This window comes from Aotus nancymaae, unplaced genomic scaffold (assembly GCF_030222135.1).
Source record: "Aotus nancymaae isolate 86718 unplaced genomic scaffold, 86718_ANA_hifiasm-v0.15.2.pri h1tg000018l, whole genome shotgun sequence".
Lineage (NCBI taxonomy): Eukaryota > Metazoa > Chordata > Mammalia > Primates > Aotidae > Aotus > Aotus nancymaae.
The window spans coordinates 3174577-3201919 of NW_026988430.1; the positions used below are offsets into that span (position 1 = coordinate 3174577).

Consider the following 27343-nt stretch of genomic DNA (forward strand, 5'->3'; position numbering starts at 1 on the left):
CAGGTACTCTGGAGGCTGAGGCAGGAAGATCGCTTGAGCCAGGTGGTTGAGACTGCTGTGAACCATGATCACACCACTGCACTCCAGCCTGGGCAAGAGACCGAGACCCTGTCTCAAAAAAAATAAAAAAAAAATAAAGGTGATAAGAGCGATCTGGAAACCTACAAGACTGTAGACTCGAAGCTGGGCCAGTGGTCCCTGAGCTCTGTCCTGCCGGACAGTGGGGACCCCTAGGTAGCGAACGTGCCCCACACGGCGGCGGGCTGACCGACCAGTGCTTATGGGGAGACTGGCAGGGGGACTGAAGAAAGACCTGGTTTGTGTCCCCATTCACAAGACTCGGTCTGCAGAACTCGTGCTCGGAGTTCGCACATAGGAGAGCTGCTCCGGGAGCGCCAGGCTTGTGCCCGGCCGGGGAGTGGAGTTGGGGACTGGGTCGCAGGGAGAGGGTAACTGCCCTGGTCCGGGACTACGAGGAAAGCCGGAGTCTGGACATTCTGGGCTGAGGCGGGGCCCACTGTAGCCCCACCCCTATATCCTCCTTTACGGCCCCGCCCAGCGAGTATCCCCGCCCCCGCCCGATCGGCGATCGATCGCACGGTCTGCGCTCTCCGCGTTCTTCCAGCGCTGTCTTTTTAGTATCACGTGGGCAGGAAGGTGATGGCGGCGCTGGTTGTGTCCGGGGCAGCGGAGCAGGGCGGCCGAAAAGGCCCTGGCAGAGGTGGGTGCTGCAGCGCTGCGGCCTCGTACTTCAGGGTGGGGCTCCCAAGCTAGGTACAGGACCAATCCCCTTTAACGGCGGCGGCGCCTTTCTCCGCTGTTTTTCGCCTTGGGCCGCTGTCGCCCTCTCTGGGTCGCGTCAGCCGGAGCCCAGGGGTACCAGTCTTTTTGCAGCTTTAGGGCGCGACCGAGAGCAGCCCTTCCTGGGAGCTTGTAATCCTCAAATCGAAAACTACAGCCCTGCCTTGGTCGGCAGACGGACGCAGGAAGATTGACGGATAAAACGGACTCGACGGGGAGGGAAGGGCCAGGCCAGTTGCAGCGGGCTTTTTCCGAGCGCGCCCTCAGGAAATGCTCTCAGGGGAGAGGCACAAGGTTTCATTCGCCAGGCATGAGCTGGGTGCCCACCGAATGCCTGGCCTGCGCTGGGTGCAGGTACTAGAATCAGAGAGCTCGGTCTACTGGGGGAATGTTAATTGTAAACAGATCATAGCACGTGATAAAGGAGGAGGCTCCTACTGGCCCTTGGGTCCCATTGAAGGGCTAATGTTAGCATCTCCCACACCCCAACGACCAGTAGGGACCTGTCAGAGGAGGATCTGTGATGGGCCTAGGAACCCTAGGCTGGTTGTTCAAGGCTTTTAAAACAACAGACCAAAAACTGTAGCTGTGGTAACATTCAAATCTGGTCTCAGGGCCCCAGCCTGTGAGGCTGGTTCTCCACTGGACCCTCCCCACTGCCGCCCACACAGAGGGTGAAGCCTCCTGTCTGGGCAGATCCCGCCTACCATTGTGTGGGGTCCTAGCAGAAGTTATGGCACACAGTACAGTCTCAATATGTATTCGTTGAGTAAGTTAATGTCTTGCCTTTTCGTGTCCTCAGACTGCTTGGCTCCTAAAGAGAGAACGGGGTTGATCTAAAAGTTTAATTGTGGGATTAGGGCACAGTGGCTCACACACTTTGGGAGGCTGAGGAGGCTTGTGTGAGCCCAGGAATTCACACCAGTCTGGGCAAGATGGGGGACCCTATCTGCACACACATAAAAATAAAATTAGCTGTGCGTGTTGGCCCGTGCCCGTGGTCCTAACTACTGGGGAGGCTGGCGTGGGAGAATTATCGTTTGAGCACAGGAGATCGAGGCCACAGTGGACCATGATTGCGCCCCTGCACTCCACCCTGGGTGATGGAGTGAGACCCTGCCTTAAAAAATAGTAAGCTGAAAGCCGGGTGCAGTGGCTCACGCCTGTAATCCCAACGCTTTGGGAGGCCAAGGTGGGAGGATCACGAGGTCAGAAGTTCGAGACCAGCCTGGCCTACATGGTGAAACCCCGTTTCTACTAAAAATACAAAAATTAGCGGGGCGTGGTGGTGCATGCCTGTAATCCCAGCTGCTCAGGAGGCTGAGGCAGGAGAATTGCATGAACCTGGGAGGTGGAAGTTGCAGTGAGCCAAGATCACGCCACTGCACTCCAGCCTGGGCTGCAGAGTGAGACTCCAACCCAGGAAAAAAAAAAAAAAAGCTGAATTGTGGGGAGTGTTAAAACGCAAGCTCTGAATGAAGAGACCCTCCCCCACCCCCCCCAAAACAGGCTTTGTGTGAGCAACATGGCTGTTTATTCACCCGGGTGCGGGTGGGTTGAGTCCAAAAAGTCAGAAGAGGCGGGAGGGATAGGAGTTGGTTTTATAGGTTTGGGGTAGTTTTTTTGCAAGCTGGGAGGGGGTTGCAGGGTCTGGAGTCACAAGGTTGATCAAGGTAGGTTTCAAAGTCCAGTGGTCTTGTCAATTGAGACCAGAATAAGAAACAATAGAAGAATGTCTCAGGTTAGTTAAGTGCAGCAGGGGTTGATTGTTCTTCCTTTTTTCATGATCTTCTAGCTACTTCAGGTTTCCTCGTTTCCGGAAGGCCCTCCAGAGGTGTAAGTGCCAGCCATGGGTGTGGCGCTGTCAGTCAGCCTAAAAGACCTTACAGTGTTAGAAGTAAAATATTGATGGGCAAAAGAAATGGCACTCGAAGATAAATCCTCTCAGCAAGGCAATTTACTTCTGTAGAAGGGTGTGGCTCACGGATGGAGCAATGGTGGCCGCTCGCTTGGACAAGGAGGGAAGGGGTACTTGTGCTTGATGGGGTCGTCCCTACTGCTGTGTAGTTCCCCTATTGGCTAGGGTTAGACTGCACAAGCTAGACTCATCCCAACTGGCTATTTTAAAGAGAGCAGGGGTCCGAGCTGGAGTGGCAGGGTGGGTGTTTTGGCGGGCAGGATGGTTACGGGTGGATTAGAGCAGGTAGCCAGGGGTGACCTAGGTCAAAGAAGGTGACCAGAGCAGGTGACAGGGATGAGTCAGAATGGAGCCGGGACTGGGGGAACAGATATGGACTACTGATGAGAATGTGTGGAGAAAGTTATAATTAAAGAATAGGAGAGCCGGGCGCGGTGGCTCAAGCCTGTAATCCCAGCACTTTGGGAGGCCAAGGCGGGTGGATCACAAGGTCAAGAGATCGAGACCATCCTGGTCAACATGGTGAAACCCCGTCTCTACTAAAAATACAAAAAATTAGCTGGGCATAGTGGCACATGCCTGTAATCCCAGCTACTCAGGAGGCTGAGGCAGGAGAATTGCCTGAACCCAGGAGGCGGAGGTTGTGGTGAGCTGAGATCGTGCCATTGCACTCCAGCCTGGGTAACAAGAGCGAAACTCCGTCTCAAAAAAAAAAAAAAAAAAAAAAGAATAGGAGAGCTGAACATACTGACATACCGATTCTTTGAAGAGAAACTTGAGGTTTACTATATAACAATACCCCATCTTGAATTTTTACAGTTTTCTTTTATTTTTTTCACTTGAAACTTCCTTAATATGTCTTGGCTTAGTTCTGTTCTTCTAAAAGAAGTAATCTGTCTGAATAAGGGGGAGGAGAGGTTGTGGATATTTTAGTAAGAGTTGTGTCTCCTAGCCTCTGCACGAGTCCTTGATGCATGGTATGACACAGCATCTAAGGAGGAGTATAATTATCTAGTGTCATATCTAGGGCTGTTCTATTAGGTCATTTGGCTAGTGGATCCTAATTGTTCAGCTGTTCCTTTGAAAGCATCTTTAGTATAGTTAACAAACTGCTGTTGGTTGTAATACACGTAGTTTAATCTACAGTTTTTTTATTAATTGTTACCTACCAGAACAACATTGACTTAAATCTTGCAGCTGATAGCTCCAGCTTTAAATTTATCTGATACTCCTCAAAGAACTCCAATTGCATCTAAATAGACATTCTCTGAATCAAAAGACCTATAAGGAGCTTCTCTTACTTGCCGATGTTGTAATTTCTCGTTTTCTGGTTGATGAAATGCCAGGGTGAAAGGGATAGCCAACTGGACTAGAGCGCACGTGCCGCTCCAGTTATTTGGCAGAGTGTCCAGTAAAGGTCCCCACAGTCCCACCATGCATCCGCTCGGGATGAGTAAGGGCGGACTGATGAGCCAGCTCTCAGAAGTGCCTGACTTCAGTCCATCCTGTTAAGTTTCCGAGGAACACTAAGTTTTCTCCTAGTCATGGCGAAGTTTGCCTTGGGAGATGGAGGTGACATGGCCCTCGGGGGCTGCCCCGCAGGGTGCTGAACCTCAGGAAATAGCAGCAAAAGAACTTGGTACAATTTATTATTCCAAGCTGTGGAATCTTAAAGCTATCATGCACTCCATGTCCGCTTGATTAGATCATCTAAGTGAAAAGAGGACAACCTGGGCCTCTGGTCTATCGCGCACACAAGCGTGACAGTCGCATTTAGTTAAGGCGCAAACGGAATATTTAATCCATTCTACCCAGGCGTTTGCATCCTTATATCCTGTTTCAAGGCTGTGGTTTGCCTTAGGTCCTCTATGTCTACCATTGAGAGTTTGGTTTTGTCATTGCGTCTAGGAGGAGTGATTCATAAAGAGGTAGAAGGAGAAATAAGGTGCATTTCAAAAATTCCTTTAGGATCCTTTCCTGAAATGTTGGCTCCTGTACCATAAATACGGCTTAATGAAGGGGAACAGTTTTCAGGTGTTGCAATAAAAACAGTAAGCACTGATTATATTGACAGCTAGAAGGAGTGATTCCTTTGATGGAGTGGATATATAGTTTTGAGGACTGACGAAGACCTGTGGAAGCAGGCTATCCTAAACCTTTAGTGTTCCATGTGACACTAGACTAAGCAGAACATAGAGATTCTGTTTTAGAGGGACAAGAGTCTGATTCCTACCAATTACAAATGCAGCTACTATTATTCCTTGGATTACTAGTATCCTTAGAGGAACTCATGTCTTCCTAATCTGAGAAGTCTAAGGGGGACAGAGACATTCTTCTGAAGCAGCAAGCTGTCCTTGGTTATGCAAATCTCCACAAGGCATAACTAAACACACATCAAAGCAACAACCTGAGCTGAGCCAGATCTAATCACATTAGTAACAAGATGGGGGGTAGTTAAAGGGAAGAAAAGGAAAAAAAGGAAAAGACAGATAGAGTAAGCTTTCCTTAGCTTTAACTGGGTGGGGTCTGAATAGCCCTGGAACGATAGCGCAGGATTCCGGTGGTGATGGCACTTTCTTGACTCCATTGTGATGTATTCATCTCTTTTCTGCTGTCCGAACGGCAGTCTCGGTGGCTAGCAGCACGAGGTAGGGTGGTCTCCAGGCTGGTGCTGGTACTGGAAACTTCAGGGTGGCACCTGTGCTAAAAGACCTTTAGTTCTGAGGGAAGGGAAAGTGGAAGATACACCAGGTATATACACTGATTTTTTTTGTTTCAAATGTAGGAGATCAGTAGTAGAATGTCTTTTCAGGGAGCAGTTCAGACTCTTAACAGGGTCATAGGCCTTCCTACTTTCTCGAATAAAGGTGGGTGCCGGGGGTACGATATTTCCATGTTGTATCCAGTATCTGGGCTAATTTCCCAGTGACGTGCGGTAAAACGAGTTCTATTTTCTGAATCAATAAATACTTGAGATGACTGATTGGAGGCATCTGTTTGTAATTAATCTGAATACTTTGGAATGGCCTTAAGCCTGGATTCCTTCCCGCCCCCGCCCCCACCACCCCCGAGTAATTTTTTTTTTTTAATTGTTTGTTAGTTTTCTTACATACTAAGCAACTGTCTGTAACTGGTTTGGCCTGGGTATAAATAAATTCCTATGCACCCAGGCCGGGCGCGGTGGCTCAAGCCTGTAATCCCAGCACTTTGGGAGGCCGAGGCGGGTGGATCACGAGTTCAAGAGATCGAGACCATCCTGGTCAACATGGTGAAACCCCGTCTCTACTAATACAAAAAATTAGCTGGGCATGGTGGTGCGTGCCTGTAATCCCAGCTACTCAGGAGGCTGAGGCAAAATTGCCTGAACCCAGGAGGCGGAGGTTGCGGTGAGCTGAGATCGCGCCATTGCACTCCAGCCTGGGTAACAAGAGCGAAACTCCGTCTCAAAAAAAAAAAAAAAAAAAAAAAAAATTCCTATGCACCCATAAACTCTGAGGACTGTGTCACACATGGCTTGGGGCCCCCCAAGAGTCCCTAGATACAGCTGGAATCTGACTCCCCTCATAAGGGGTTTGGATAACATTTCTCTCTGGTCTGGCAATATCCATTTTCCTTCTGAATTCTCTTTAGCACCTATTTTTGTTAGTTTTTAGACCAAACAAAGCCAGACACCATTTTATATTTGACAGCGCTTCCTGTGTGATTTTATGCCAGATAAATTTCATCTTTATATTAGTGTGCTATTAATGTTAAACTCAATTGTTTTCCTTTTTTTTAATTCCCAGAAGATTTAGAATTGAAAAGCTCAATTTTAATGAAACCTTGTAGACATATTTATCCAAATTTAATGTCTGACCATAAGGTAAGATTGTTATAGACTCTTTTTAAAAAAAAATTTTTTTTTTTTTTGTAAAGACAGGGTTTCACCATGTTGGTCAGGCTGGTCTTGAACTCCCGACCTCAGGTGATCCGCCTGCCTTGGCCTCCAAAGTGCTTGGATTACAGGAGTGAGCCACCACGCTCGGCCTATAGACTCTTTTTAACCCTGTATAATTTCTGTTAACGAGCAGGGTAGTGCCTTTTTTTTCTTTTTTCTTTTAAAAAACAAAAACAAAAAAGACTTGTGCTTTTAATGTCCAGTTCACAGAAAAGCTGGATGATACCCCTTTAACATTAGCTAATATGTTTACACACAGAATTGCCTTTATAATTAACATTTTAAAACTTGCTTAAACCTTCAAAACAAAATATACTTTTTTACTTTTTTTTTTTTTTTTTTTTTGACACAGAGTCTCGCTCTGTCGCCAGGTGCCAGGCTGGAGTGCAGTGGGGCGAGCTTGGCTCACCGCAACCTCCACCTCCCAGGTTCAAGCAATGCTCCTGCCTCAGCCTCCTGAGTAGCTGGGACTACAGGCAGGTGTCACCATGCCCAGCTAATTTTTATATTTTTTTAGTAGAGACGGGGTTTCACCATGTTGGCCAGGATGGTCTCGGTTTCTTGGCCTCATGATCCACGAGCCTCGGCCTCCCAAAGTGCTGGGATTACAGGGTGAGCCACTTCACCTGGCCTTTTTTCTTTTTTTTAATGTAGATAGAAATCTACATTCTTATGCCTCCTTATAATCCTTTTACCTAAAGTATATTTTATTTTCCTTACACACCTTGCACATAAACTGTTTCTTCAATAGTTTCACATTCAGGGCCAGGTGTAGTGGCTCACACCTGTAATCCAGGCACTTTGGTGGCCAAGGCGGGCGGATCACCTGAGGTCGGGAGTTCAAGACCAGCCTGACCAACATGGTGAAACCCCGTCTTTAAAAAAAATTCAGGAGGCCGAATTACTTTTAAATTATACAACATTTCTTGCATAAATTCCCTTTTATAACATTTTTTCATGACTTTCACAGACAATCTTCAACTTTTTGACTTGTAAACATCCCTTTCCTTAAAGTTATTTTATTTTAGCACAAGAATTTACCATATAAGATTCTTTTTATATAAATTCTCCTTTTTTTTTTTTTTTTTTGTCAAAGATGATAACCGTTCTTTTCCAAAGCAAACTTCTTTCATGTCTGTGGTCTAGACTGTTTAAGGTCACAAGATTAGTAAGGTAATACATGTTACACTGTTAACTTTTAGCAAACTTTATAAGTGTCGTCCCTTAATGCATTTGGGCCATCCACGGGTTACTGGGTTAAGGATTTTTGATAGAAAGGCTACTGGCTGTCAGTGGCCTCTGTGCCTTTGGGCCAGTATTTCTAAGGTTATGCCCTTGTTTCGACTGACAAAAGGATGGAATGGCTGCTTAAGGAGGTAACCTTTCCACCTGTTGGATTTCTGGTAATTGTCAAATGAGTGGGTTTAGCCTGTCTTGCCTGAGCTTTTTATATAAGGGCTTTATTTTTAGGACGTAAGAGTCTATCCATAGACACGGACACTCCGCAAAACCTTGGGGTAAGACTGTCCATTGGTGTTGCTATTTTCTACCGGAGTGAGGGTCTTCTCACTCAAAGGCAAGTAGGTCCTGGCTGTCCTCTGCCCATGGACAAGCCCACAAGGCATCTTTTAACCCTATTGCTGTAAACTACTGGCAGTTGTAATAGTTTAAGGATTGGGAACAACAGGGTCTAAGAAGCCCCACATGGAGAAGATCTTCAATTATCAATTATAGGTTAGACATTTACTCTGAGCTTTAAAAGAATAGGGCACATTGCTTTCTCTACCACTACTGTCTCTCACTCCCTCTCTCCCCTCTCCCCTCTCCTCTCCCCTCTTCCCCTCTTCCTCTCCCCTCTCCCCCTTCTCTCTCCTTCTCTCCCTCCTCTCCCTCCTCTCTCCCCTTTCCCCTTCCTTTGTTCCATGTCAGTCTTTCTCCTTTTTTTTCCTCTCTCTCTTAGAAGCTCTTTTGGAGGTTTATCTTTCTAATTTTCTATTAATCAATTTATTTTTTGTAATTTCTTGTTAATATTTGGCCAGTTGTTAGTGACAAAATGAAGTTTTAACGTTCCCTGCCCAGGAAGATCCTAGCACCTAGCCCAGCATATTTTCCTGCATGTTTTCTCGGTAGGCTGCGTTACTATTGTCCCGCTGGGGGTCTTGGGTGGGAAATTTTTGATCTGCTGTAGAACGTTTTGGCCAGGGTGGGTGTTCACGTTCCTAGGCTCCCACAGCAGCTCTATGTACCTCTTTATCCGCCCCCGCCAGAAGCGGGGAAAGGGAAGTTCTGATACCCTTTTTTTTTTTTTTTTTTTTTAAACATTGCTGTGTCTTACGTTGAAGTCCTTTTAAGGAAGGGTACTCAGGCCGGTAGGCAGTGAGCTCTTGGGACAATTCCCGAGAGGTGGGGTTATAAGGAGGGGACCTGCTTGCTTTGTGTTTGGTCCCTTCATTAGTCTCTTTTTTTTTTTTTTTTTTTTTTTTTTGAGACGGAGTTTCGCTCTTGTTATCCAGGCTGGAGTGCAATGGCGCGATCTCGGCTCACCGCAACCTCCGCCTTCTGGGTTCAGGCAATTCTCCTGCCTCAGCCTCCTGAGTAGCTGGGATTACAGGCACGCGCCACCATGCCCAGCTAATTTTTTATATTAGTAGAGACGGGGTTTCACCATTAGTCTCATATTTTAACGTCAGGCACAGGGGATTGTTAGGGGAATATCGTGAGCTTTGTCCTGTTTATCCCTTACTCTACTTGGGGTATTTCCCATTTTTGGGATACGGTTTGGTTTCCCGTACTGGAAATGTCTCACCTCCCCTACTGTTGGAGGTTTGTGTGAGGTTCACTCCGCCCCTAATGGAGAGCTCTTACCTCTTTTTAACCGCCAAGCCGCCCTCCCCCCGCACCCCGAGGCTTTTCTCGCCATGGTATATTCCGACCAAGGCATAGTTTACTGTCCCCCTCCCCACGGCTTTACTTCCCTTGGTCCTGACCACCTAGGAACTGCTACAGGCTCCCGACGGGCTTTTTCTTGGTCTGTGCACAGAGTTGCTTGGTTGCCGCGGTATTTGTAGGCCTCACTACCCCCCACCCGGTGTTGCTGAGAGGCTGCCTTGTTCATCACATCAGGTAGGTCTCGATCCCTTACCCCTGAGGCTGCCGCAGTGAAGCAGCAGGTCGCGTCTCCTCACGAGAGAGGGCCGGAAACCCCCGGAGGAGACTGGTGAATCCTGGACAAGCCCCCAGAATTGTTCTAAGTAGTATTTCGATGCCACAAAAGAAATAGCACTCGGAGATAAATCCTCTCAGCAAGGCAATTTACTTCTTTGTTTGTTTGTAGAAAGTGATTTATTTAGAGAGAGAATCAGGAGAAGGAGAAAGAAACAGCTAACTCTCAGGCTGAGTGACAGAATCCAGAAAGATGGGATCCAGGAGAGGAAAGCAGCTTCCACACTGAGTGGAAGGGAATAGTGAGAGATGGAGTCTAGGAGGGGAAGACAGGCTTCCACGAGAGAGTGTGGAAGGGGACCCCAGAGGGGAAATCCAGGAAAGAGAAAGACGGCTTCCACTAAGGGAGTGTTCGTGGAAGGGGACCCAAGCATGGAGTCCCGGCAATTTACTTCTGTAGAAGATGCAGCTCCCGCATGGAGCAGTGGTGACCACACACCTGGACAAGGGGGAAGGGGCACTTGACGGGGTCGTCCCTACTGCTGTGTAGTTCCCCTGTTGGCTAGGGTTAGACCGCACAAGCTAGACTAATCCTGATTGACTATTTTAAAGAGAGCAGGGGTCTGAGCTGGAGTGGCAGGGTGGGTGTTGTGGCGGGAAGGATGGTTACAGGTGGGTCAGAGCAGGTAGCCAGGGGTGACCTAGGTCAAAGAAGGTGACTGGAGCAGGTGACTGGGATGAGTCTGGATGGAGCCCGGACGGGGGAACAGATGTGATCTAACGATAGGAACCTGTGGAGAAGGTTGTTACTGGAATTACAAGGAAGTTCAACTTTAAAATAGAGAATTAAAGAGTAAGAGGCTGAACATACTGACATACTGATTCTTTGAAGAGAAACTTGGGGTTCACTATAACAGGGAGTAGGATGAGGCCAGAGTGAGGTCTGCAGCCTTGCTAAAGGGCTGTGGTTTGGCCTTTACTCCAGGAGTTGTAATTATGTGTCTGCCTGTCTTTGCCCCTCTAGTCTGCTAGTCCCTAAAAGACAAGGTCACTTTTCTGTCCTTACTGGTGTATCCGCCACCCTGCCTCGAGTGTTTTTTTCCATCCTTCCTGGTTTAAGAGTAAGGAGGAGCAATGGGACAATTAAGTCAGTTGAATGTATGATGTTTATTTCCCTTTTAAAGGAGGGGAGGTAAGAGTGAAAGAATCAGCCAGTGTGGGCATAGTCAGTGGGATTCTGAGTGAGGACGGCAGTCTTTTAAGTTCATATTCGTGTTTGACGGTTTGCTTACAGACCTCATATCTAGAACTCAACTTCAAGGTGTCCTTAGGAGGTGGGAGAGGGGGACATGCTCCCGGACCAGCCGGGCTGGCTAGCCGGACTTGGGTTTCCCGCAGGGCTGTTCTCTATCAAGGAGCAGTTGGGGACTCAGCTCGTTCTTCTTTGCTCTGTGGTTCCCTGTTGTCTGTCTGCTCTCCTGAGGAAGCGGGTGAGCCAGATTCTATTCATGGGCTCAAGCCTTTGATTCCCAGTAATTTCACAACGTGGAAAATATACCGGTTACCTTCCAGCTTCATGAATCGTCTCTACCTTCAGGATGAATTCAGTGAGAACGAAAGCTTGGGCCAGCCCCCTTGGTGTCTGGATCTGGGCCTCAAACCTGGTGGAGTTAACAGCTCAGCTGGGTCTTGTTTGGGTCTGCCCTCCTGGCAAGGCAAAGCAAAGCCAAACACCGACATTGAGTTTTGCGGGAAGAGAACAGGCATTGATTGTAAGGCGCCAAGCAAGGAGACTGGGCAGCTAAGGCTTAAGACCTGAACTCCCTGATGGCTTACAAGCAAGGGGTTTAAAGGCTGGTCTGCAGGGGGATCTTTAAAGTGAGGTAAGGGCTGGGGAATTTCTGGAACTTTCTTTATTTTCTGGCTTCACACTGAGGTCTTATATGACAGCAGTTAGTTGGCATTTTTTTCATCTGGTGGGGGTCCTGGTTTCTGAAAAACAACTTGGGAGTATATGTGAAGGTGTTACCTTCAGTTTCTGCAGGGAGCCAGACGTCCTGTGCCTCTCCCTCGGGTGACTGTTGTTTATTATCTTCTTGTTTAGCAAGTTACTTACTTTCCTAATTGCTGGTTGGAGGGCTAGCTAAGATTCCCAGGATTTTTCTTGAGATGACTCAAAATTTTTATTTCTCTGCTTGAGTTGGGGGAGCCGGGCAGGCCCTGAAAAGGGATCCATCTCATTCCGTCTCAGTCTGGCTATGGTCAAAAACAGACACCAACTCAGCCCTTACACCCATCCTAGGTCGGGTCCCTCGGGGCCGTGTAGCCAATCAGATCCCCCCTGAGATCCTGAACAACCCCCAGCTGCAGGCAGCAGTCCAGGTGCTGCCTTCCAACTACAACTTTGAGATCCCCAAGACCATCTGGAGGATCCAACAAGCCCAGGCCAAGAAGGGTGAGCCTGTCATCACTGAGCTGGGGTGGGGGTGGAGAGGTTGCCTGGCCCAGAGGGACAGCGTCCCCACTGCAGCCCCTTCCTGGCCCTCCACGTCTCACGTCTCTGCTCTGTCTTGCAGTGGCTTTGCAAATGCCAGAAGGCCTCCTCCTCTTTGCCTGCACCATTGTGGATATCTTGGAAAGGTGAGGCTTGGGGCACTGAAGAGAGGCTGAGCAGGCTCCCCCACCCCCATGCTCATTACCCTGGTGGGGAATACCCTGGTGGTGAATGCCCTGGTGGCGAATGCCCTGGTGGTGGGCATTTTTTCCAAAGCTAGGCCCAGAGCAAGTGGTAGGACTCAGGGAGGCACCTAAGAATTCTCCCAGCTGCCCCTGAAAGGCGCTGAGTGATCAGTGAGAAGTTTGGGGAGGGGACACCTTTTCCTCAGACACATTTAGGGAAGTAGGGCAAGGCCGGGTTTGGAAGGGGGAGGTGCCTGGGAGAAGGTATTCAGTTCCTCTACATCCTACCCCTGTCATTCTAAGTTTCTGCAATACAATGAGCCATCCTTGGTGGGGAGGGTGAGAGCTCAGCCATCTGGAACTAGCACAGGAACAGGGGAGGAGAACGAAGAAAGGGGAGGTCATCTCGTGCTGGGAACCTCCCCCTCCCCTGCGGCCGCCTCCCTCCCCTGCTCCCCCAGCCGGTTGCCACAGACTCACTTCCCTGCTCCCACCCTCTTGCCCCTTGGGGACGCTCTCTGGGGCTCAGGCCAATTTGCATACATTTTAATCTATAAAAAATTAAGTGCTCTGGCTGACTCAGATGCCTGGGCTGCATTCTAAGGAGCTGAATAATCTGCTTCTGGGCACAGCCTGATTTGGGGAAGGGGGTGGAGGAGGGGGTGACTAGCAGCTCAACTCTTCCACCACCACACCCCCAGGGGAAGGATGGGGAGAACCGGCACTGAGCCAGGCCCCATGGCCCAGGTGTGAGTCTTTCAAGGAAGGGGGGCTTCTCCATTCCCAGGGTGAGTTCAGGGGTGCAGGGTCTTCCCCCACCCCTCCCCCAGTGATTCAGGCCTGGCAGCAGATCCATGGCAGTGTTCTGGCCAGAGCCTCTTCCTGACGCAGGAGGTGTGTAGGTGGTGCCATGTGCTGTGGGGGAGCTGTGCCTGGGCCCCCATCCTGGGCACTGAGGGCCCTGCCTGTGGGTGGGGAGGTAGCAGGGGTCCAGGTGAGAGAGAGGCTGTGTGTGTATCCATACAGCCACACCCACCGCAACACCCAGCGTGGGGGTGCATGCCTTTGCGTGTGTGTGTGTGTGTGTGTGTGTGTGCGCGCACACACGAGTGCTCACTGCTCTGGGTGGGTGAGGCAGGGCATGGGGTATCTGTGTTTTGACCCCATGTGTGCTGGGCTGAGGGTTGGGGTCCCTCCTGCAGCCTGAGTCTGGGCAGAGGAATGAGGGTCCTCATGCTACAACCGTTCCAGGAGCTGCTGCCAGGCCGGGGGAAGCAGCAGCTGTGCCCCTCCTAATCTTTGTTGGCGGGAGTGGCAGCTGCCCACTCAAGGAACTGGGAGAGGTAGGGAGAGAGGAGCTGAGCCCTGAGACCCCTCCCAGGGCTGGATCTCCCCCACCCCACTCCTGTGTCACTGTCCCACTGTTACCACCCCTCCCCACAGGTTCACCAAGGCTGAAGTTATGGTGATGGGTGATGTGACCTACGGGGCTTGCTGTGTAGATGACTTCACCGCCAGGGCCCTAGGAGCTGACTTCCTGGTGCACTACGGCCACAGCTGCCTGGGTATGTTGGGGCCGGGACACTCCTCTTCCCCCTCGAAGTGCCTTCTTGTCCTGCTCGCTGCACGAGGTCCCTCCTGGCTTCTGGGATGGCCTCCGCCTCCCGCTCTGCAGGTGGATCTTGCCTTTGGATTTGGTTGCCTTGGAAACTGTGCTCCGTCCCAGATGCAGGTGTTTGAAAGGCTGTTGGTTGTAGTGCAGACCGGCCCCTGGCCAGGTGACAGAGAAGCCTGACTGAGAAAGAGCTTCTAGGGGACCTGTGACCCCATCTTCTCCTACCCTGTCCTTCTACCTCCAGGCTGAAGCCACTGGGCCTGGCTGCTCAGAGACCTCAGCCCGGGCCAGGCCCTCTGCGGCTCCTGCCTTCCCAAACGGCCCCTGAACTCTTCCCTCTCCCAGTTCCCATGGACACCTCGGCCCAAGACTTGCGGGTGCTGTACGTCTTCGTCGACATCCGGATAGATGCTGCCCACCTGCTGGACTCTCTCCGCCTCACCTTTCCCCCGGCCACTGCCCTCGCCCTGGTCAGCACCATTCAGTTTGTGTCTACCTTGCAGGTAGGTGGAATGTGGATCCTCAGCCTCCCACAGGGCGGACGGCGGCCACTCTCCGGCTGTTGCTGGGTCCCCACGCCAGGTGCTCCAGGTTGTTCAGCCCCGGCTCTCCTGCCCCAGCCTCTGGCTTCCCTTCCCCACTCCTTCCTACAGGTAGCTGCCCAGGAGCTGAAAGCTGAGTATCGTGTGAGTGTCCCACAGTGCAAGCCCCTGTCCCCTGGAGAGATTCTGGGCTGCACATCCCCCCGACTGCCTGAAGAGGTAGAGGCCGTTGTGTAAGTTAAAAATGGGGGCCAAGTCCTAGAGACATAAGAATGTGCCCTGGGAGGGAGCCCGAGGGTCATCATACAGGAAAGAAACTGAATCTAACGCTCCTTACCTGCAGCCCAAGGTCACAGTGCAAGGTGGGCACCAAAAAGGGACTCGACTTGGGCTGTCTCTTTCTCCACTGCCCAGTCCTCCATCCAGAGGGCCTGACGGGGGGATGAGGGTGGGCTGGCAGTGGTAGGAATATTAATTGGAGAAGATGGATGGGCACGCCCAGGCTGCAGCCCCATTAATTTACCATCCGGACAGCTAACAAGCAGAAGCAGCGTGTCTCCTGCCACCTAATTATTTTAGGTAATGGAAATGCTTAATGTTGTGTGAATGCAGCCAGCCTGAGAGCCGATAGCTCCCCCGGCTGGGACTAGGGAAGGGAGCCCCGTTCCTTACTAATGGCAGGGAGGGAGGGCACTCCTGACTCAGCCCACCTCTGGGGCTTGCCCCCTAGACAGGCCCTCATCAGGGCCTTCCCCAGCCCAGGCCTGGCAGTCCTGCTCCCCCAGGAGCGCTCCCCGTGCCTGCATCACTCCGTATCCACCCTTGAGGGCTTCCAAGTGTATGTTGGAGGGAGGGACACCCGGAGTGTCGGCCATTCATCAAAATGAAGTGTGGTCTCCAAGAGGGAGAGGAGCTGTCACAGGCAGGTGAGCTTCCACACTCTGGAGTCTTCATGGCCTGGGAAGCCACTGTTAGGGTTAGCATGGCTGAGGGCCTGGGGTTAAGCCTCAGGTGCGCTGCTTCATAGCTGTATAATTGGAGGCAAGTTTCTTTTTTTCTTTTTCTTTTTCTTTTATTTTTTAAGACAGGGTTTCACCATATTGGTCAGGCTGGTCTCGAACTCCTGACCTCAGGTGATCCGCCCGCCTCAGCCTCCCAAAGTGCTGAGATTACAGGCGTGAGCCACCGCGCCCGGCTGGAGGCAAGTTTCTTAACATCCCTGAGCCTCAGTTGTATCTTCTGTAAAACTGGTATACTGTTGGTATCTTGGAGGATTAGTAGACGGGACTGAGTGAACTAATTCACATTAGGTACTTAGTCTGTGCCTGGTACATAGAAGGCAAAAACCCAATAAACAGTAGCTGGTGGCCGGGCATGGTGGCTCACGCCTGTAACCCCAGCACTTTATGGGAGGCCGAGGCAGGAGAATCAGTAGCTGGTGGCCAGGCGTGGTGGCTCGTGCCTGTAACCCCAGCACTTTATGGGAGGCTGAGGCAGGAGAATTGCTTATGTGTAGGAGTTTGAGACCAGCCTGGGAAACATAGCGAGACCCCCCCGCCTACAAAAAAAAAAAAGAAAAATTAGCTGGGTATGGTGTCCATGCCTGTAGTCCCAACTACTCAGGAGGCTTAGGTGAGAGGATTGCTTGAGCCTGGGAGGCTGAGGCTGCAGTGAGCCATGATCGTGCCATGGCACTCAGTCTGATTGACAGAGTAAGACCCTGCCTCAAAAAAAAAACAAAACATGAAAATCCAGTAGCTGTTGTTAAAACTCAGTAACTGGACCCAAGAGCTAGTTTGGGCAGAAAGTAGTGATTGTGTATGCCCTGCAGCCTCATGTGCAGCATAACTCGGAGGTCCCCAACCCCTGGCACTGTGGCCTATTAGGAACGGAGCTGTACAGAAGGTGAGGGGCCATGGCTGCCTGAGCTCCGCCTCCTGTCCCGTCAGCAGCGGTATTAGATGCTCCCAGGAGGACACGCCCTGTTGTGACTTGTACTTGCGAAGGATCTAGGTGGCGTGCTCCTTATGAGAATCTAACACTCTAACACTTATGAGAATCTAACATTGACTGGGACAGTTTCATCCTGAAACCATCTCCCCACTCCCACCCGTGTCTGTGAAAAACTGTCTTCCATGAAACCTGTCCCTGGTGCCAAGAAGGTTGGTTACTGCTGCCGTAGGTCATTCCCTGAACACTGCTGTCCACGTCTGTGTTGAGCCTGTAAGGGAGAATCTGTTCCCCAGCTTCCAGATGAGGAGCTCTGGAACTGCAGGCAGCCTGGCCTGGCCTGGCCTGGGCTGCCCCTTCACTCTTCCCCAGAAGCTTGGGTGGGACAGTTCTTAGATTCTGCGTTATGTGATGAGAGAGACCATACAGTCATCCAATTCAAACTCCTTTCTTTTACACGTGAGAAAACCAAGGCTCTGCGAGGTGAAATGCTGGCTGTCCCAGTTTACACACAGTCACAGCGCAGCCAGCCGTGAACTCCGCCCTCTGAACGTGTAAGCCAGCGAGTGCCTCTTCTGCTGCTCAGATCACACTTACAGCCTCCCTTCCACCCCTGCAGGTATCTTGGAGATGGCCGCTTCCATCTGGAGTCTGTCATGATTGCCAACCCCAGCGTCCCCGCTTACCGGTACGTGCTGGGCTGGGCTGGGTTGGCAGCTGGTGAGGGGTCAGATTCGCGGCCACTCAGGCCCTCGGTTGCATCCTCGTTTCCTGGCTGCTAAGCCACCAGCCCTAAGGGTCTGAGGCACATGGGCGCTAGATGTGGGCATTCACCCCAGGGCTGCTGTTGCCTGCAGCCCTGGGGATTTACACTGAGATCCTGAAACTGCCAGCTCCTATCTGCTCCACCTGTGGGACAGGTCTTCCTAATGACAGTTCCCACTCTTGCCTCTGTTCCTAATGACCTGCGTGGGGCCTAAAGGCTCAGGAGCCCACAGGGCTGAGTCAGGGGCTTTGTGCACAAGAGTCCCCACAGTGGCTGTCTCAGTGACCCTGGCTGCTGCTTTTCCAGGTATGACCCATATAGCAAAGTGCTATCCAGAGAGCACTATGACCACCAGCGCATGCAGGCTGCTCGCCAGGAAGCCATAGCTGCTGCCCGCTCAGCTAAGTCCTGGGGCCTCATTCTGGGCACTTTGGGCCGCCAGGGCAGTCCTAAGATCCTGGAGGTCAGTGGGCTCCAGAGGGCCTCTGGAGGAGGGGAGGAGCTGGGAAAACCACAGGTTCAGCTTTGGCTGCTTGATCATGGCGACCTCCATCCTGCCTCCCTCTCCCAACAGCACCTGGAGTCCCAGCTCCGAGCCCTGGGCCTTTCTTTCGTGAGGCTGCTGCTCTCTGAGATCTTCCCCAGCAAGCTTCGCCTACTTCCCGAGGTGGACGTGTGAGTTTCCTCACCTTACCTGCCTGGCTATGACTCTGGATAAAGCAGCTTAGAAGTTGGGTCCTGTCCCGCCTGTCTCGAAGGCTGGAGCCAATAGAAATTGCTTCCATGGTCATGGAATTTTAGTGTTGACAGAGACTTCCCAGGCAGGGCTAACTGGGTCACACCTGCTTTAGGGCTCAGAGGCAATGGCAGCATCACATTTGTCATTGTGAGATGAGTTGCAGGGGTGCCCGACCCCTGCCCGGTAGCAGATACTAAATTTGGTTCTGGGGATACTCTCACCAGTGAGCTGCCCTGGAAAGCTCATTGTCAGCAGAGGAAGCAGGAGAAAACACACAACAATGCAGTATTCCAAACAGCAGCAGGAGACTGTGTTTACTTTAGGGTTCATAACGCCTGGTTATTAATGGGTTTGTAGGGGTTTTATGTTCTTGTGGGGTGTCATGTTCTTCAGCATGCTGCCTGGGGGAGGGGAGGCACCTCCTAGGGTCTGACCTGGCTTCCCTTCCCAGGTGGGTGCAGGTGGCTTGTCCACGGCTCTCCATTGACTGGGGCACAGCCTTCTCCAAGCCGCTGCTGACACCCTATGAGGTAACACCAAGTTCCGAACCCCTGGGAGAGAGTGGGCTTTGCACGTGCTTCTCAAAGACCGGGTCTGGAGTGGGGTGGGGTGGGTGGGCAGGATTTTGTTATGTTAATAGGTTCTGGAGTGTCTCGAATTCTCCAATTCCTAGCTGTGTGGCTTAAGGCCCTGACCTCTCTGAACCACACACTTCCCTTCCGTGGTAGGGGACCGTGTGCCCTTCACAGGCTGTTGTGAGGGCTGAGTTCGGTAATCCAGGAGCAGGAAAACACGGGCAAATGTTCTGTCTGGTCTCCCCCGCAGGCGGCCGTGGCCCTAAGGGCCATTTCCTGGCAGCATCCCTACCCCATGGACTTCTATGCCGGCAACTCCTTGGGGCCCTGGACGGTGAACCACAGCCAAGACCGGCGTCCCCAGGCCCTGGGCCGGCCCGTGCGGGGGAAGGTAGGCGGGGTTTCCAGGAGGGAGGAGAGACCGCGTCTGGGCCTTGGCTGTCTCTCTGGCGACACAAGCCGAGGCCGCCGCCCTGCGACTGCGATGGGAAATACAGGGTGGCAGAAGCGAGACCCTGACCAGTCTGCGACCTCAGGTGCAGGAGGGGTCCACGCAGCCCCCTTCAGCCGTGGCTTGCGAGGACTGCAGCTGCAGAGACGAGAAGGTGGCGCCGCTGGCTCCTTGACACGCTCCCGGGCCCCAGGTATCCGCCCCTGCTCTGGCTGCGCCCCGCCCCTCTCCGTTGTCATGGGAACGTCTTGGCGCTGCGCGGCCCGCCTTCGGGGTGGTGCCGGCGTTTGGTTCCGCCCCTTGTATTCTCCTTCCGCTCGGGGAAAGACCGCTTCCGGTGCTTCCATTGCGTTCTGCCGAGCATAATGGCCGCGCAGCGAACCCTACGGGTCCTGTGCCTCGCGGGCTTCCGGCAGAGCGAGCGGGGCTTCCGCGAGAAGACCGGAGCGCTGAGGAAGGCCCTGCGGGGCCGCGCTGAGCTAGTGTGCCTCAGCGGCCCGCACCCGGTCCCGGACGCCCCGGGCCCCGAGGGCGCCAGATCAGACTTCGGTGAGACGAGCCCTGCTCCGGAAATGCACTCGGCTTTCTCCACCTTGTTTCGTCCCCTCAGTGTCCCCCACCCTCACTCTTCCCACCCAGCCCATCCCCTCTTGCTCAAACTACTGCCTGTGCTCCCGCTTCCGCCTTCATTCGTCTTCCTCCGCCGCCTCCTATTCAGGCCAATCCCTTCATTCCCCCTCTACTCTCCCCCAGACTTCGCCTCTCTTCCTTCTTTTTTCTCTGCCCTCTCGAATCCTCCCACCCTTCCTTATTTCTTCCCTTCCTGGAGCCTCCCATGCCCTAAGCCCGCCCTCTTTCCCCGTATCGCTGTAGGGTCCTGTCCTCCGGAGGAGCAGCCTCGAGGCTGGTGGTTTTCAGAGCAGGAGGCGGACGTTTTCTCCGCACTGGAAGAGCCCGCTGTGTGCAGGGGCCTGGAGGAAGCCCTGGGGACGGTGGCGCAGGCACTGAAGAGGCTGGGGCCTTTTGACGGGCTTCTTGGTTTCAGTCAAGGGGCTGCGCTGGCAGCCCTCGTGTGCGCCCTGGGCCAGGCAGGCGATTCCCGCTTCTCCTTGCCGCGGTTTGTCATCTTGGTATCTGGATTCTGTCCCCGGGGCCTTGGGTTCAAGGAATCTATCCTGCAAAGACCCTTGTCTTTGCCTTCCCTCCATGTTTTCGGGGACACTGACAAAGTCATCCCCTCTCTGGAGAGTATGCAGCTGGCCAGCCAATTCCCTGGAGCCATCACCCTCACCCACTCAGGTGGCCACTTCATTCCAGCGGCTGCACCCCAGCGTCAGGCCTACCTCAAGTTCTTGGACCAGTTTGCAGAGTGAGATCTAGAAATGTCTCTGCTCCTACATCCATCCCCCTTGGGGTAGTCTCGTCATCCATGCCCCTCCCAGGTCTCTCCACTGCTGTTGGTGGGCCTCACAAGGACCAGTTAAGAGACAACTATTGGCCAGGTGCGGTGGCTCACGCCTGTAACCCAGCACTTTGGAAGGCCGAGGCAGGCGGATCACGACGTCAGGAGTTCGAGACCAGCCTGGCCAACATGATGGAACCCCGTTTCTACCAAAAGTATTTTTTATTAAAACATTACCTGAGTGTTGGGGCCTGTACCTGTAATCCCAGCTTCTCGTTAGGCTGAGGCAGGAGAATCGCTTGAACCTGGGAGGCAGAGGTTGCAGTGAGCCAAAATCACACCACTGCACTCCAGCCTGGGCAACAGAGTGAGGACTCGGTCTCAAAAAAAAAGACAACTATCAATACTCGGGACTTAGTTATATGAGCCCCGCCATGTATTGAAGAAAAGGGGAGCACAGGCCGTAATGGACATTGACCTTGATTTGTGAGACTCAAGAAAATGCCTGGAGAGCCCTGGATTAAGAGGGTGATGATGTGGGAAGAGCAGAGGCTGGCACCACGGTGACTGCCACCTAATAAAGCGATTTGGATTTGGAGCATCTTTTTCCGGTACACACAGAAAAACACTGTCTAATGGAAGTCGCTTTCTTGGCCACCTACACGGTCTTGTGGGCAGCACCAAGCAGGGAGCTGTTTCCAGTTGTGAGTGCCGACAAGCTCCTGCACAGGCACACATACTCACATGTTACTGCTGGAAGTTTTCGGTCCCAAGCTGAAGGGAAGGAGGCAGTGTTAGGGAGGAATGTACATCTGAGAAGTTTTGGGAAGATGATGTCCCCTGGCGAGCCCACAGTAATTTTAGCCTTCCTCTATCCAGATCACTGAGAGGTATGTCTCTCAAACCCTGGCTGTGTGCTCTGCTTCTCCGTAAGTGCTCTTACCCCTCTGAACTATGAGCTTGTGAGCTTGAAGGATGAGTTGATGCCAGACCTTGGGTGGACGCCGAAGACAGTACAGAATCAACAGCCTCTTTTTTTTTTTTTTTTGAGAGACAGACTCTTGCTCTGTCGCCAGGCTGGAGTACAGTGGCGCAATCTCCGCCTCCCGGGTTTAAGCAATTCTCCTGCCTCAGCCTCCCTAGTAGCTGGGACTACAGGTGCACAGCACCACACCCAGCTAATTTTTGTATTTTTTAAGTAGAGACGGGGTTTCACCATGTTGGCCAGGATGGTCTTGATCTCCTGACCTCGTGATCCGCCTGCCTCGGCCTCCCAAAGTGCTGGGGATTACAGGTGTGAGCCACCGCGCCCGGCCAACAGCCTAGTCTTAAATTGATCCCATCTTCAGGGTTTCTGAGATTGCCGCCATTCTTTAGTGATTACAGCCAAGGCCCAGGCAACCCAGCTGATTTCCTTTTGGGGAGTGTAGTTTTTCTTGGATACTTTTTTAAAAAAAATCTATTAATTACTCCCCCCTACAAGAGCTTAACCTCTCCACTGCAGGGACCTATCTGTCTCGTCTTCCTGCCACATTCCTTCTTGTCTTTAGTGACTGGAAGAAATATCTGTTCCTTTAGCAACTTAGTCTGTTCCCAGCTGAAGCCCCTTAGAGAAGCAGAAGCAGCAGTCTGACTTGGTTTGAAAACTAAGCTGGAAAATGGACTCCTCAAATTTCCACAATTCAGCACCTGCCCTGAAGAGGGAGACTCTGACCAGACCCAAACCTGGTCAGTGTTATCTGTCCTCTCTCTCTCTGCCAGCCACAGGAGTAGTCCAGACACCCAACAGTCGTTCAGGGAAACCATGAACTTTAGGACTCGGGGGCTGGGGGCGGCTGGGAAGAGGAAACTGAACACAAGCCCCAACTGCCTCTACCTTGAGGATCTCGCCGCCACCCACTAACAGCGCCACATGTCGGCTTTGCAGGCCGCACTGGATATCCTGGGCGCACGTGCCTGGTGGCACCTGAACTTCAATGAACACCTCCTCTAGGGTCGGGTACTGCTGGCCCCACGGGATCCCGCACAGAACCACCCCACTCCACTCCTCAAATGGGGCCGACATACTCCAGTCGCCTTCCAGCCGCAGTTGCACCAGGCGGAGCTGAGCCGGATTTTTTTTTTCTTTTTTTGAGATGGAGTTTAGCTCTGTTGTCCAGGCTGAAGTGCAGTGGCATGATCTTGGCTGACCACAGCCTCTGCCTCTCGGGTTGAAGCGATTCTCCCACCTGTCTCCTGAATAGCTGGGATTACAGGCACATACCATCATGTCCAGCTAGTTTTTGTATTTTTAGTAGATACAGGATTTCACCATATTGGCCAGGCTGGTCTCGAACTCTCTACCTCAAATGATCCGCCCGCGTCGGCCTCCCAAAGTGCTGGGATTACAGGCATGAGCCACCACACCCAGCCCTCTTAAAGACAAGGTCTGGCTCTTGTCACCCAGGCTGGAGTTCAGCAGCACAATCGGCAGCCCTAAGCCATCCTCCCGTCTCAGTCTCCCGAGTAGCTGGGGCTATAGGCGTGCATTGCCAAGCCCAGCTAATATATTTTTTATAGAGATGGGGTTTCACCCTGTGTATGATGGTCTTGAACTTATGAGCTCAAGCAATCCACCTGCCCAGCCTCTCAAAGTGCTGGAATTACAGGTGTGAGCCACCTCGCCTGGCCAATTGCCACCCTGAATGATTTCCCTCCCACTGCCAGTGCCACCTGAGACCCCCCTCCCCCTCAGCACACGCGCGCATGCACACACATACACACAGACACACACACACTGCTTTCTGACTTCTTTCCTGCCTCTGCAAGACAAGACGCCTGTTCTTTTTCTGGAAGATCACGCCAACTCCTATCTAGCCATCAGACATAGCTGCCAAGGAGCTAAGCGACAGAGCAGGAACTGTGGTTGGGGGATACAGCACAAATCCTGTGGCACCTTTTTACTGACAACCAGACTGATATCCCTTAGGTTACCCAAAGTTCTAGGTTACTCGCTACAGAGAGAACCTGTTCAAGATTAAAAAAAAAAAAAAAAAAACAGGAATTATCCACCCAGACAGAGACTTAACTTACTGGGTGTGGAAAGTGTGTGTTGGGAGGGGTGAGAGATGGTTCTCCCTTGCTTCAGTTGGCCTCTGCCTTGTTCTTGGTGGTTTAAAGAATCTCCTTTAGCAAAATGAGATTTTGGAATGGATTGATTACACAGCCCTGTGGTATCGGATCCACTGGATTTCAGAAAAAAAAAAATCTGATTTAAAGTTTCAGAAATTGCACAGAAAAATTCAGAGTTCTGGCTTTTCTGGAAATGATTGATCTGCAGTTCAGGGCTCCCTTACCCTCATGGCAATCATAGACTGCCCCTTTAGCGGGGTCCCAAGAGAGGAAAATGACTCCTCTACCCCAGCTGCGTGGGATTCTTGTGAGGATGAAAATAGAGAGGAGGGCAGAAATAGTGGGGAGTGATTTTTAAGGCTTAAAATGAGAAGTGGGGTGGGTAGAGCCCAGCAGTATTTGGTGGAGCAGAAGGGCTCCTGGTAGGGGTGGGGATTCCTCCTGAGAACCAGTGTCCAAGCTAGAAGGAAACCTGGGGTTACTAGTTCTCAGCAAGTGGAACACTTTGCTTCCTATCAGACCGTCCAGGAGCAAGAGAGACTCGGGGGATGTGCCCTTCCCCCACCCCCAATGCACAGATTCTGTGGGCCATTTACATCCGGATCATTTGTTAAAAGCTGAATTCTGGGCTGGGCAAGGTGGCTCGCACCTGTAATCCCAGCACTTTGGGAGGCCAAGGCGGGTGGATCATGAGGTCGAGAGATCAAGACCATCCTGGCCAACATGGTGAAAACTGTTTCTACTAAAAACAAAAATTAGTCAGGCTTGGTAGTGGGTGCCTGTAGTCCCAGCTACTCGGGAGGCTGAGGCAGGAGAATCACTTGAACCCGGGAGGCGGAGGTTGCAGTGAGCCCATATCTCACCACTGCACTCTAGCCTGGCGACAAAGCAAGACTTGTCTCAAAAATACAAAACAAAAACCTGACTTCTGGCCGGGCATGGTGGCTCACACCTGTAATCCCAACACTTTGGGAGGCCAAGGCGTTTGGATTGTGGGTGGATCACCAGAGGTCAGGAGTTCAGGACGAGCCTGGCCAACGTGGCAAAACCCCATCCCTATTAAAAATACAAACATTAGCCAGGCATGGTGGCACACACCTGTAATCCTAGCTACCAGGGAGGCTGAGGCAGGAGAATCGCTTGAACCCAGGAGGCGGAGGTTGTGGTGTGCCAAAATTGCAACACTGCAGTCCAGCCTGGGTGATAGAGCGAGACTCCGGTCTCAAAGAAAAACCAAAACCAGCTGGGCATGGTGGCTCATGCCTGTAATCCAACTTTGGAGGCCAAGGCGGGCGGGTCACCTGAGGTCAGGAGTTCAAGACCAGCCTGACCAACATGGTGAAACCCCATCTTTAAAAAAAAAATTTTAAAAAAATGAAAAAAATGTTTAAACAAAAAAACAAAAACAAAACCAAACAAAAACGAATTCTGGAACCAACTCCAGATGTACTGAGTCAGAATCACTGGGACCCAGGAATCTCCATTTTGGCAAATTGCCCCCATCATTCTCAAGCAAGGTATTTGAAAAATCACTGCCTTAGGGGTTGAATAAAAGTCTCTGGTGAGGGTGTGTTATTTGAAAATAAGCCCCTAGTGTGACTCATGCAACCCACCAGGGAGGGGAGTAAGCTCCCCAGAAGAATCACTGGTTAAACATTTTCAATTTATAGCTAAGGAAAATGAGGTCTGAAGGATAGGAATAGCATTTTCATTCAATTATTTATTTATTTGAGACAGAGTCTCGCTTGGTTGCCCAGGCTGGACTGCAATAGCACAATCTCCGCTCACTGCAACCTCTGCCTCCTGGGTTCAAGCGATTCTCCTGCCTCAGCCTCCCAAGTAGCTGGGATTACAGGCGCATACCACCATGCCTGGCTAATTTTTGTATTTTTAGTAGAGATGGGGTTTCACCATTTTGGTCAGGCTGGTCTTGAACTCCTGACGTCGTGATCTGCCTACCTTGGCCTCCCAAATTGCCGGGATTGCAGGCGTGAGCCACAGTGCCCAGCCAGTAATTCTGTATTATATGTGTATTTTTTTTTTCTTTTTGAGACAAGGTCTAACTTGGTCTCCCAATCTGGAATACAGTGGCACAGTCACAGCTTACTGCAGTCTCAAACTCCTGGGCTGAAGTGATCCTCTCACCTGAGCCTCTGCAGTAGCTGGGACCATAGGTGCATGACACCACACCCAGCTAATTTTTAAATTATTTGTAGAGAGGGGTCTTACTATGTTGGCCACGCTGGTCTTGAACTCCTGGGCTCAATTGATGGTCATGCCTCAGCCTCTCAAAGTGCTGGGATTATACGCATGAGCAATCCCATCCGGCCCTAAATCAGGCAACATTAAAGCTCTTGCTTATCACAATGTCTGGTATACAGTTAGTACTCAATAAATACTATTTTGGTAGGGCTCTGGCTCACGCCTGTAATCCCAACACTGTGGGAGGCCGAGGTGGGCGGATCACTTGAGGTCAGGAGTTCGAGATCAGCCTGGCCAACATGATGAACCTGTCTCTATTAAAAATGCAAAAATTAGCTGGGAGTGGTGATGCACACCTGTAGTCTCAAGTACTCAGGAGGCTGAGGCAGGAGAATCGCTTGAACCTGGGAGGCAGAGGTTGCAGTGAGCCAAGATTGTGCCACTGCACTCCAGCCTGGGCCACGAAGCAAGAGTCCATCTCAGAAGAAAAAGATAAATAAAATTATATATATATGTATAGCACGTATATATCATATATATATTAGGCAATAAATATATGTAGCCTAAATCTCACAACTTCATGTTTAATTTCACAATTTCATGAGGTAAGTACCATTATTATTAGAGAGAGTCTCAGTCACCCAGGCTGGAGTTCAGTGGCATAATCTCTGCTCACTGCAACCTCTGCCTCCTGGGTTCAAGTGATACTAGTGCCTCAACCTCCCGAGTAGCTGGAATTACAGGTGAGCACCACCATGCCTAGCTAATTTTTTTTTTTTTTTTTTTTTTTTTGAGGCAGTCTTGCTCTGTCACCGAGGCTGGAGTATAGTGGCACAATCTCGGCTCACTGCAACCTCTGCCTCCTGGGTTCAAGTGATTCTCTTGCCTCAGCCTCCCCAGTAGCTGGGATTACAAGTGCCCACCACTGCACCCGGCTAATTTTTGTATTTTTAGTAGAGATGGGGTTTCATCATCTTGGCCAGGATGGTCTCAAACTCCTGACCTCATGATCCATCTGCCTCGGCCTCCCAAAGTGCTGGGGTTACAGATATGAGCCACCATGCCTGGCAATTTTTTGTGTTTTTAGTAGAGGTGGAGTTTCACCATGTTGGCCAGGCTGGGTTATTATTTTATCATTTTAAGACAGGGTATACCTCTGTCACCCAGGGTGCAGGATCAGTTTCCATGGCTCACTGCAGCCTTGACCTCTTGGGCTGAAGGACCCTCCCACCTCAGCCTCCTCAGTAGCTTAGCTGAGACTACAGATGCAAACTACCACACCGGCTTTTTTTTTTTTTTTTTTTAATAGATGGGGTCTATGTTGCCCAGGCTGGTCTTGAACTCCTGGGCTCAAGCAGTCCTCCAGACTCCACCTCCCCGACCCCCAAAATGCTAGGATTACAGGCATGAGTCACATCTCCCAGCCCTAAATGATTTTTTTTTTTTTTTGAGACAGAGTCTTTACTCTGTCATCCAAGCAGGAGTAGTGGTGC

General features: G+C 51.4%; 2 protein-coding genes across 2 annotated transcripts; both read left to right on the top strand.

The window, feature by feature from the left end:
• The first annotated feature begins 650 nt into the window (after positions 1-650).
• DPH1 (diphthamide biosynthesis 1) lies at positions 651-20079 on the top strand. The gene is made up of 13 exons (XM_012448337.2): positions 651-721; positions 12121-12273; positions 12395-12458; positions 13941-14062; positions 14458-14615; positions 14766-14887; positions 17224-17292; positions 17677-17833; positions 17945-18045; positions 18561-18639; positions 18935-19075; positions 19221-19328; positions 20009-20079. Exons 1-12 carry the CDS (start codon positions 661-663, stop codon positions 19308-19310), a joined length of 1317 nt encoding a protein of 438 aa, XP_012303760.2. The 5' UTR covers positions 651-660; the 3' UTR covers positions 19311-19328; positions 20009-20079.
• On the top strand, positions 19405-27285 carry OVCA2 (OVCA2 serine hydrolase domain containing). The gene is made up of 2 exons (XM_012448338.3): positions 19405-19684; positions 20009-27285. Exons 1-2 carry the CDS (start codon positions 19501-19503, stop codon positions 20506-20508), a joined length of 684 nt encoding a protein of 227 aa, XP_012303761.1. The 5' UTR covers positions 19405-19500; the 3' UTR covers positions 20509-27285.
• The last annotated feature ends 58 nt before the right edge of the window (positions 27286-27343 follow it).